At 39.7% G+C, this 12,340-nt stretch overlaps 1 protein-coding gene across 2 annotated transcripts; it reads right to left on the bottom strand.

Annotated features, from left to right (window-relative positions):
- Positions 1–781: 781 nt before the first annotated feature.
- On the bottom strand, positions 782–11,466 carry prox2 (prospero homeobox 2). 2 transcript variants are annotated; one of them, XM_051396178.1, is made up of 5 exons: positions 11,248–11,466; positions 7,897–9,506; positions 5,989–6,099; positions 4,314–4,508; positions 782–1,610 (listed from the first exon to the last, which is right to left on the bottom strand). In XM_051396178.1, the coding sequence occupies exons 2-5, from the start codon at positions 9,439–9,441 to the stop codon at positions 1,443–1,445; spliced, it is 2,019 nt and encodes a 672-aa protein (XP_051252138.1). In that variant the 5' UTR covers positions 9,442–9,506; positions 11,248–11,466; the 3' UTR covers positions 782–1,442. The 2 variants fall into 2 exon arrangements, with proteins under 2 accessions (XP_051252138.1, XP_051252137.1); XM_051396177.1 differs by lacking the exon at positions 11,248–11,466 and adding an exon at positions 10,964–11,111.
- Positions 11,467–12,340: the final 874 nt, after the last annotated feature.

The raw sequence follows: 12,340 nt of genomic DNA, 5'->3' as shown, positions 1-12,340 counted from the left end.
ACAGGTTTTCCAATTAAATGTTTTGGTTTTGGGCACTGACAGTGTAATCTCACACAGTGACAAGAAACAGTGTACTTTTATAGAAGTGTTCTATGTTGTTCTGATTTATTCTTTTCATTTCAAGGCACCTTGTTGCCATTTTATCAAAGTTTTGGGGATAACATTACTTGTAAACATACAATAACAGTATTGATGTGCTAAATACTTCAACACTGTTCGTTCCCAGTGAAACATATGATTGGAATTTAATTGATCCCATTTAATCCACTGCTGTGATTTTTCTGGTTTATGTTAAGCCCAAGGCCTCAAAAGTAGCTCATCTGTGATTTTTGTGACATCACCAAACTTGTGTGCGATCAGAGCTCTTTGAGTGGGTGCCTGGAAGAAAGCATCAACGGGTTTGTGGAATTTTGCTTTGGTGGCACAACTGTGATATGAGGTCACCTCGGGCATTAGTCATTAGGAGGGAATGCATTGTGGCTGTTTTTAAGACATGGCAGTTGTCTGCATCCGCAGCAGCCTCACAATGAATGCAGGCCTTAGAAAGTTGACTTGAATTGGTTTCGGTGAACAATGTGAACAGCATAGTTTGGGGGACATTTAACAGCTGGCTGCTGGACGTGGATTAGAGGCACCTTAGGGGCTCGGCAGTGGCGCACAGTATTTTCATAGGGAGAGTTAAACTCAAAACAAAGCATTTACCTGATGTGTCTTGTTTCTTTAAACATTAATGTAGTGATTATTGCCCAAAAGAAAATAACACACAGGTTTTATATTATAATTTAGTGCATCTTTAATTTCAATAATTATCCAGTACAATGCCTTTGACTGAAATATCTGAAAATGATTGTACTTTACATGACCTTTATACATGATAATAAAACCCCTTACAGTCACTTGCATTATTTTCACATGCACATTCTGTCAAGCTACTAGTTTACAACATAATTATAGAACATTATGCAACATACAACGGCAGCGCATGTACATTTACACAACACACACAGTTATGAAAATGAAATGGAATTAAAAGCAAAGTAATACTGACGGTAATTGCCAAAAAACTCTTCCAGTTCAACTTAATCAGGCTACACTATAGTTTAATAATATGGAAAAGCATAATTACACTTTGTAAAAATTTTTACACACCTACAAACTCAGTAACTCTAAATGCGTTGAGGCAGATTATATAAGTAAACACTAAACAATAAAATAAACCACAAGAGCATTCATATTTATCTGCTTGTTGATAAAAGTAGAACATACAGCATTTTAGACTATAGATAAAATTGTGTATGTTTTTTTTTTGCTTACAGATCTACAAAATGATTAATTATCCAACATCTACATTTCACCTCACTACAATGCACTACAAGAAAGGATGAATAATACTGTCAAGCGACTAACTTCAATTCCTTCACTGTATAACTCTTCACTTCTGCCTATAAATAGGAAGATGTCTTGAAGTCCTCTGGGACGTCGCTGTCCAGTTTACAGATCACCTTGTATATGGCCTTTTTCCAGGAGGGGTCCGAATCTTTGGCTGCAGAGATGGCATTGTAAAACTCATGCAAGGTGATCTCAGCAACCTCCAAGAATCGGTCTGGAACCTGTAAAAGAGAGAAAAAAAATATTCTTAAAAGTGAAATCAATCCAGATTAAACCTTATTCTAATTGTAAAAAAGCACTCCATGTGATGCAGTGTTACAATCTGTCTTTTTTTCTCAAAGTCAAAAATATCTGAAATTAAGACCTGTAGCACTATTCTTCAAACACTCAAACTGATGAAAGGGAGCTCACCTCTTTGTTCTCTGCACACATACAATAAATGCAATGCTGCAATCATTAACTTTGATTAAGAGGCTTCTTTGATTAGCTAGTCTTGTTTTCTTGAACCTAAACTGATGAGCTTTCTTTCCCAGAGATTCTACCCAGCACTGTCAGGGCTAGTCAACAAAGCATGATTATGAATCAAACAAAGAATATGGCCAGAAAATGAAAATGAAATGATTCGATATAAGACTTTAGATAATTAAATTTAGGTGTAAACTTAAAGCCAATTGTGGTTAAGTAAGGATTTAGAATGGTTAAAGGTGAAGTAAGAATTAGAGTGTGACCAATACAGCAGGATCCATAAAAAGTCTGAATGCAAGGGATGCTGGGAGAAAACCGCCCTGCAGCCTTGTTTCCCATCCACTGACCAGTTAGCACAACAGTTGTTGGCATAAGTTATTTTTCTTTCCCCTCATCTCCTGACACAAAAGCATCCCTGGGAAAGGAATGTCTTGGTCCCAAGGTAAAGAAAACGGTCCCGTCCCTTTCCCACCAAACGGCCTTCTCCCTCGGAATCCACAGCGTCTTTCTCAGCATTCCGCATCAGTAGCAATCTCAGTCTCGCTCAGGCGTACTGGTCCTCTAATCCTGAGTTGTTTTAGTGGGATTTTGCGGCTTCCTCTTCCCACAGTTTGATAAAGCATCACTCTGGAGTTTAGATAATGGCTGTAAAGGCTGGCCAGCCACAGGTGCAGTGTGACAAACAGGTCAGCACACGGACATACGTGACCACAGCTACATGCTGACAGGAGGACATACTCCAGCAGGCTAGTAACTGCTGTGATGAATGAAATGCGCCAACTAATGCTTTAAAGGAGGAGTTCTACATTTGGGCGAATACGCTTATCTGCTTTCTGGCGGAGAGTTAGATGAGAAAATTGATACCACTCTCATATCAGTCCATTAAATATGAAACTAAAGCCAACAGCCGGTTAGCCTAGCTTAGCGTAAAGACTGGAAAAAGGAGGAAACAACTAGCCTGTCCAAAAATAACAAACACCACACAACACTACTAGTACCTCTAGAACTCACAAATTACAATACGCCATTCATTGTTCCTTGGCAACTGCTCAGAATTAAAAAAACAACATGTGTCAATTAGTGAGCTTGAAGCCCAGTTCAGACCAAAGATTTGTGAGTTGAAAAATGCTACTACTTGCAATGCAACAGTCTGCAACATAAATAAAAAAATAAAAAAATACTATACTATAACACAATAATTGGTCATGCTGTTCTGCTTTATTCTTTTATTTGTAAGGCACCTTGTTGTCTGCAACATCCTGAAAACCAGTCAGTTTATATGAGGAATGAGGACAGTGATAGTGAGTTAGAATGACAGTTGTATTTTTAGTACTGACAAAAGCAAAAACCTAAAAAAATGAAAGGGTTGAGAATTTGGTGCTTCAATGAAACAAATTGATAAAGTGATCCTCTCTTTCCTCTGTCCTAAACTCTGCCATTTCAACCAGGTAACTGACTGGCTTTGCTACGAGCTGTATGTCTGTAGAAACAGATGATGTGTCTCTTAAAACCAGCCACTGGCGCTGGACAAGCTGAGTTGCAGGTAACGCCACCACCCGGCTTATATCGAGCCAGTTCACACTGCTGCAACTTTACCCTGCAAAATTCTAAAACAATTTCGTCTCTGCGTAAATGTGAAATGGGCTTCAGAGGTCTTGTTTTCAGTCTTTCAGTCTGGCTGTAGCTTCATGTTGAACAAGAATGACAAAAGTGAGAGTGGCATTATACTTCTCATCTAACTCTACACTTGCAATTCATTATACAATCCTGTGTTGTAAAATGATAAATAAATTAACTTTGTAACTTTGAAAACAAATAAGGATATTCCATATAATGGAATATAAAATTCATGGTATTCAGGTATGTTTTCTTACATTGACCTGAAAATAAAAATCGTTGTGTTTTCGTTACCTTAAACTGAGTTTTTTATATCTACAGAGGGAGTGAAACCTCCTTCATAGTATCCACCATGTTGAACCGCCATGTTTCTACAGTAGCCCAGAATGGACAAACCACACACTGACTCTAGTTATGGCCTTTTGCATTTTTTCCAAGTTTAGCAGCTATCGTTTTTTCTCCAACACACTTGAAAGGGTGGATGAGGTGAGCGGTAATCAGTTGGTTGCAGTCTGCAACTTCAATGCTAGATGCCACTAAATCTTAAACACTGGACTGTTAAGATATAGAATCTGACTAATATAAGTCCTCTAATTATGCAGAGATGAAAAAAAATATTATTCCAGTTAGATTACCCTGTGGGGCAGGGATGAGATCAAAATTGGAAATATGTTCTTCCAAATTAAGAAAATCTTGTTAATCTACCCCACAGTGTATGTATGTGAGTGAGAGCAGTACCTGTATGGAAAACCCTCATAAGCAAAAAATCAGCTAGAATGATCTCCCTTCTAACAATACAAACTGCAACATAAAAGAATGAATGACTAATGAGTGACACTTACGTGGAAGTCATTGGCTTTATTGTAGTGCATGTTCAGTGCCCGGAACAGCTCTGAGTCCCTGCTAACTGTAATGTCTTTGACATCACTGATGCCATCAACAATAGCCTGGCGGGCAAACTTCTCCATCTGGATATAGTAGAACTCCCTGAAGTTACTGAACCACTTGATCAGCTGAGAGGTGATGCAGCGGTTGAACTGCAAATGGAGAAAAATACTTCACTTAATACCATTCATACGTTTACAACAGAGGATTAAAAGGACCCTTCTGCAAGCAAAGCGCCTGCATTCAGAACAATTTGCCGGGCTGAAGAGTCCCTGAGCAAAACAACGAATGCCTAGCAGCTCCAGAAGTGCTTTTCTGACCCGTGATCTCCCTGTGAAGAGAGCAAATGAAAGCAGAGATCGCCGTTTTCAGGATAAATGAAAAGTGTAATGTCAGAATTTAATTTCAGACTTCAACAAGAGCATATAGAAATTTAAAAATATGAATCCTCATGTTTTAATTAAAAATGTAATGGCCACCCTTTCCATAATTGGCTGAAAACCTGAATTTGGTACCTGTAGGGCAAAAAGCTACCAAATGGTCTGTCACTCTACGCAACATTAATTGCTCTAATCCTTTCCCACCAATGTCCGGGGTGAAAAAACATCTGTCAGGGCTCTGTATTTCTAAACTCAGTCTTGACATTAGTCTTGTTATTCTATCTCCTCATCCAGAAAGACAGAAAAAAATGCCTAAGGGCTGGGCAGGCATCAAAGACGCTTCTTCTCTCTGGTGTGGTGGGTGAGAAAGCGGCAGCATAAGGACAGAAGGAAGCTTCCCTCTCATTGACTCGGGCTGATAGGATGGAATCAGACACTGGGATTAGGTGCTCTTTTGTTCAGTGCCACTTCCCACCACGGGATTGTAAGCAAGGAGGAGACGTTCGCAGGGCTGCAGCAACAGCATCCTCCCCCCTGACCCCGGGGGTCAGAGCAGATTGAGAAGCAGGGGCCCGCACTGGCTCAGAGATCCAGAGCCGTGGCGGAAGGAGAGGAGATAGTAGAGGAGATGGGAGAGAAACTCGAGAGGAGAAAACTAGAGGCAGGAGGAGGTCTGAGGGGGAGATGGTGCTATAATCAGGAAGGATATACTGTTCCTATTGGAAAAGATTAAAAAGAAGGGAGTTGGAATATATAGGATGAATGAGAAGAGCTAACAAAAGGACACAGATAAGGAGACAAGAGAGAAGACAAAAAGAGGAGATAGAAGAGGAGGCATGACATGAGCCCAAGGCCAAAATACACAGGATGTTGTGTTTAGGGCCAGCTCACCACCGCCTGGTTGCTGCTGCGAAAGTCTCTAATACCAACTCTGTGTTGACACTCAATAGCAATGCCTTGCCTACAGAGTCCTTTGTCACTCCATTTGCTGACTGGAGTGGCTTTTTTAAAGAGAGAATGCCCCTGTATCTCCCTCTGCCCCCAGGACATACTAGCAGCTCAGTGGCTTTGTTATTTAAACCCTCTGCGTTTTTGTTTCTCTCCTCCGACACGCTGCTGAATTTTTCTGTCCCAAACACACACTGACAAGTCGATACCAGGGAGCTGAACGCGGGACAAACAATTCTGCAGGTTGTTTGACAAGCACAATAAAAAGCGGCATAATTTTGTTTGTAAAAAAAATAAAAAATACCTTGACATCAGGGAAGAAGGTTTTCAGCACGTTGGAGCTGGGGTAGCGGGTGTAGAAGAACATGAGCTTTGCCTTCTTCAGGTGGCTCGGGGTGAGACCCTCCTGGATGTTCACGTTTAAGTTAAGGCAGAAAAGCTGACAATTAAATATAACACGCAGCATACAGTCCTGTGCAAAGTGATAGTAGACCGGAGTATTGTGTTGCCTCAATCTTCAGCTAAATTGAATTTCCCTAAAGAACAGCTCGGCATTAACCAGGGAGTCAATAATGACCCTAACATGTGCTTATTGGCAAAACAGAATTACGAATTAGATTACGGATTTTTAATTAGAGAGCGAAGCACTTCATGCCTGGCAGTTAAGACAGCTTGTTTTGAAATGTTTTGAAAAAGGAGCTGACTTGATTTAAAGACGGCATATGTCGCTATATACATTTTCCTCGGAAAAACACCCACAAAAATGGGAAATTTGGTCAAATATTACAAAGTTGCAGATTATATATATTTTAAAGCATTACTTGGGTTATATGGTATATTTAAAATAATTTAAATGGTATAAAATGTGTTCAACATATATTTCCTTTATTGCAAATATGAATAAATTGAATACCTTCTCAAGTTTTCCCCCTATGGCAATAAAGACGCTCAGGAGCATTTCCTCTGTAGTCCACCACTATGCCTTAGGTTATAATATTTCCTTATCAGGTCACCATACCATACATTTTATTAGGGAACCCTACCTTTGAAATAAGGAAGTTGGGATGAAAGATTTATTTGGTATTGTTCAAAGAGAAGCAGAGCTCTTTGCACTGTAAAGATAAAGCGAGAGAGAGGCACCTCATATTATTCCTCTCTAATGCCTTGCTACAAGAGAATCAAAAAACCTGAACACTTTTCAATTAAATTAGGCAAAGAATAAAGAAATGTTGCTATTATTCTAGACATACTGATCATGGATATCAGCATCAACATCATTTAAAAAAAATCTATTTTACTTTCCAAACAATAGCCAAATTGTTCAACAAATAAAATCTTAGAATGATTTTATACCTATGAGGCAAAAATACTGTTATCTTGCACTCTATTGCAATCATGTACATTCTGACAAAGGTATCCAACAACAAATGCTCAAGACAAGAGCTCAAGTGTTATGGTTGGGAGGCACTTTTGATTTCCACCAGCACTCAGATGTGACCTTTTAGATGCACCCCTATCACTCTGATGATGGAGAAATAGATCCTGCACCTTTTCAAGTCTGAAAAAACGACGCTTCCTGAAACAGAAACCGATGCTTTCTCTGCCTTTGAAAAATTGGCTTTTGTTCCTGGCAATTCTTATCAAAGCCTTGTATTCCTTTTTATTTGTCTTTTTCTAAACTTAAAGTCATTACTCTGCTCAGATTAAAGAAGACGCTATAATTTTCTATGGGGTTAGCAAGATCAAAGAAAAAATTCTCCTTGAAGTTTGTTACTGGAACTGCCCATGCTGCAATGAACCTCAACCAGCCATTGTTCAGATGGAAGAGCTGATATATAGAGAGTTTGTATAAAATAAAAAAGGTAAATACACTATATCTAAACAAACCTTGCTGTAATGGGAATAGTACAGAATAGTATGATGTGACACCAAGGTTTTCATTGCATTTTTTTTTCAATTTGTGCTGGTAGATTTTTTGACTTTGAGTATATACATTTATCATCAAATATCATTCTATAAAAGCTAATTTGTATTTACACAGTATAGTCATTACTAAATTTAAACCTAAATATGTCAAAAACATATTCACAACATCTGGGTATTTTCTATATATTTTATCATCATTAATGAACAATATAGTTCTTAATCCTGCATCAAGAAATAGGAAAAAGCAAAGCCCTACTGGTTAATATTTCTTGTGAAAGGATATGTTGAGTGACATGTAGGGGTTCCGTTCAGCCATGCTCTGCAGTTCGCCACACTCGATCTTGACATGAGGGAGACACAGACTGTCCACTGTCACTGCCCCCAGGGCGGAGGAGCGCGCGTGGTGGCCGAGGTGGCTGGATGTCACCTTGGACCTCATGGCGATGGTGTCCCAGGGCAGGTCCACTGAGTCTGGGGAGGTCCTGTCCATTGATGGAGGCATGCAAGGGAGACCCCCAAAGTTGGAATGGGGCCCGTACTTAAGAAGATGCTCTAGGATCTGGCTGTCATGCAAAGGGGTGCTGTAATTGAACTGAAATGGTGTCTGGTGAACAGGATAGGGCCTCTTCACTGTCGGGTTGACTGAGCTCAGAGGGGTCACTGACGGCTTGCGGACCACCAGCGACAGAGCCTCTGTTTGGTCCTGTGGGCTCTGAGCCTCGGAGCTTTCATAATACTCCAAAGAGCGGGGCTTTACTGCAGCCTCCTCAGCCTGGGGCTGTTCCTGGATGGAGCCGGCCTGCTGGCTCTTCCTGTCTGCGCCCAGGCTGATCTGCATCTCTGGAGATGAGCACATGCGCTGCTGAGGGGACGGGTCCAGTCCTGTGGAGGACACCTTCTTGAACACCCTGTCCACACAGTCATTCACAGCCCTCGAGAGCTCCTGCTTCAGGGTTTCTTTTAGGTTCTGACTCTCTCTTTGGTGTACCAGAAAACCAACTACTTTCATTTGGTCCTTACACTCTGCCGTCACTCTGCTGTTCTTCCTCTCAAAATCATCTTCAGTGCTTATGTAGTGTGATGCTATGCTTTCTCCCAGGGTGTCATGCTCAACAGCAACTTCTGTCTCACCTCTGTTTTCAGGGTCTTCCTGGTTGTAAACTTGAAGGAACTTTTCCTGGAGCTGACGCAGGAGCCTTTGCATGCTGTGGAGCTGCTCTTTGAGCTTGTGACACTCCTCATCCTTGGTGTTGCTGTTCTCACTACTGCTGCTTGCGGGTCTTCTGTTTGTCGGTCCTCCAACACTGTGTTCCTGATGCTGAGGCAACCTCTGTTTGCGTTTGTTCTCCCTGTATGCTTCTCTGGCCTCTCTGTTGTCTCTGGCATCTGTGTCAGACCTCTCGCTGTCTCCATGCTGCCTGCTGTTGGGAGAGCCCGCCATGACCCTGATAATGTTCTCCACTCTGGCCCTCTTGGCCTGCAGGTGGTCAGTCATGGGATGCTCCCTCTCTGGGCTGGCTGCTGTAGAAACATGACCAGTGGGAGAGGCAGCTTCCACCGTGCTGTCCTTTGAGGAGACGCTGCTCTGGTCCTCCTGGCTGGAATCAACGGCAGTGGAGCTGGAAAGGTAGAAATGGCTATCATCTAGTGCCCTCTTGTTGTGGATTGTCTTGCGGAGGAGTTGAGAGATGATGGATCCGTTGGAGTATGAGGCCAGAGGCTCGTCATACATGTTTCTGCGGAAGCAAGGCAACATGACATCAGGTTTGTCGTCCTCTAGGCAGCCTTCACTGGAGCTGTGCATGTTCTGGTCGGGATGACTGAGGTTCATCCTCAATAAGAAAGCTGCTTCGGATTCACACGTAACAGAATCAGAGTTACGTGAAATGCAAGAATCTGAAATGACAGAAAAATGGAAAACAATTAAGATAAAAAATAATGAAAAAACACATTTAAAATAAGATTAAATGTATAACCCTTTGTGTTTTTTTAGTCCTATATGCGTCATATGCATATATGAGGCTGATTGCCTCTTTAACATTTTAAAGTAAAAAAGACAAATAAATAAGTAAGTATAAGTAATAAATCTGACAATATGATGTAATGTCTCTTTGTGATTTGGGTAGATAGCACAGATAAAGTATATTCGTATATTGTAAAATTACATTTATAATATTAATCTAATAGATGCAACCTTCTCGTGTAATTCTGTCATTTGTGTACAAAGCTTCAAATTTCACTTGTGATTTTAAAATGACTAAATTAACAAACAAAAGTAGAATTACTGTCACATATGATAGGAAATCAAAGAACCCTGCATTTTTTGAAGATCTGCAAAGAAAAGAAATCCTTGATCTTGATCTTTTTATCATTTCATCTTGGGGTTGCAATAATGGTTAACACAAAGGATAAAAAGAACAATTGTGAGATACCCATGAAAGGTAAATTTCAGCTTATGAAAGCCACAGAACACGCACAAGACACGGCTCTGTGTATACATTATTAATAAGAGAAAATATCATGAAAACCTTTTATTTTTCATCTTAAGGAATGATCAAGTGATGCTCTTCTGTGGTAAAAATAAAGGGCTTAATTACTCGATTCTGTGGTCACTGGCTTTATTCTCTTTAACTGTTTATTTTAAAATATTTTCTCTGCTGTAACACACGATATACTCACACAATGGGCTGCAAGTTTATTGTTAAACCAATTCAACATACTTATATATATATATATATATATATATATATATATATATATATATGGAACGGCTGGACTGAACAGATTCTACTATACATTTCTAAATTAGACACTGTATCACTGTATTAGTCCCGTTTATGTTTCTATTTCTTACTTTTAATATAAGTGAACGTCCAAACTGCTTTGGAAAAGAGAAAAACAAGCAGACTCTCTTATCCCACAATGCAAAGTTTAAGATTATTGAGATAATTCTCCTAGAATTTGTGTACAATATGAATCATTTCAATGTTTCCTTTACTCTCTACAGTTTGTACATTTCTTGCAATATAACAAGCTGTGGACCCGTTTGTGGATAAATGGTGAATTAGCTGGCACACACTACCCAAAAGAAGAACATCAAATTTACTGCTGAAATTAAATTCAAAATTAGGAAACTAATTTATATATGAATCTTTTGCAAAACTATGAAGGTGCACACTGTTTAATTGTCTACTTTAAACCTGAAAAATAAGCTACAGGCCTACATTATCCCAATAATCAAACCAAATACTTTTAAGAGTTAAAACCTAAAACAATCACTTAACAGCCAATAAACACGCAATAACTAATAATAACAATTAAAAACTAATAATAACAAACAACTGAAAACTCACCAAACATGTGATTACAGTTGGCAGCTGTATTGTGAAAGCATGCGTGAGAGTGTCAAAAACACGAGTGCAAATGTCGCATGAAAAAACCACAAAACTGAAGTGATGAGGTTTTTTTGTTGCGAGTTGAGCTGCAGGCATGCACTTTGTCACACTCCTACAGAGCTGCACTTCTAACCACCGCTCTCTCTCACACACTCACACACACACACACACACTCACACTCACTCTGAGAGAGAGAGAGAGAGAGAGAGAGAGAGAGAGCGCCAGTGATGGGACCACCTTACCTGTTGCTGCCGGGATGTGGAGCCGATGGCCTGCGCAGACTGAGTGAGTTGGACAGCGGCAGTGCAGGAGAGAGACGGTGCATCAAACTGAGCTGGGGCGTGGCCATGTGGAAGCAAAGAGGTGGTCGGACATCATCACCCACATAGTGTCAAGAGGAGGGAAGTGTTTGTAAGGTATTTGGAGCGAGAGCGGCGTGCTCGTGGTAGTTTGAAGGAGAAACGGATTTATTCAAAGAAGTCGGTCAGAATCATGTAGCCTATTCAATATAAACGTGTTTTATTCCCTCTAGTGAAACCGAGAGAGGATTAAAAACATTAACAGTATTATATAGATAGAAACACAAAGAAAATAGGAGTGAAAACCGGAGTACACAAGTTGAAAAAGTTACAATTTTAAGACAAAACATAATTATCTTCTATATTGTTTGCAGCATCTTTAAAGAGATAGGAGTCTCTTCTCATTTCAATTTTTAGTTTAGTTGAAAAAGTTGAACGTTTGCATTTATTCTCACTGTTACCTAAAGGCAGGGGCGGATAGAAAGCGTTGGATTGTTCACCCACCCACTCACACATCACATGTATCAGTATTTGCTTGGAAAAGCCCCCAAGTGAAGATATTTAAACTCAAAAACATTTCAATATTGTGGCACATTAGTAAAGCATTGGATAGAAATATCTAAAGGTGGCATTAGAAATTGATAAATTGTTTCACTTACAAATCTTCAGACCTTTTTTCCCACATACATGTTGATTCATTTAAACTTAAGCCTCATTTAGTCTAAAATGTCACATTCCTACAAACTGTACAGCTCTTCATTCAGTTATTTAATAATGGTCATGATTTGAAATCCAACAATCTAATCACATCCTCCGATTCACTTTTGTTATTGTGGAGGAAACTAGCTCGGAAGATGGAAACACTTATCTTCAGGGGTTAGAACTATTCACATTACTTTGATTTTAACTAATAAATCTGGATTTTGGGGAGAAAGCAATTAGGCTTCAAATTTTGTGGGGAGTAGCAGAACAGTAATATATACTGTAACGTATTACTGTTGGCAGGGAGTAATAAGTAAAGTAATATCACTTTTTA

This window comes from Dicentrarchus labrax, unplaced genomic scaffold, assembly GCF_905237075.1.
Source record: "Dicentrarchus labrax unplaced genomic scaffold, dlabrax2021, whole genome shotgun sequence".
In the NCBI taxonomy this organism is placed as follows: domain Eukaryota; kingdom Metazoa; phylum Chordata; class Actinopteri; family Moronidae; genus Dicentrarchus; species Dicentrarchus labrax.
The sequence above is the reverse complement of the archived record's forward strand: the minus strand, read 5'-3'. Positions and strand labels throughout refer to the sequence as shown.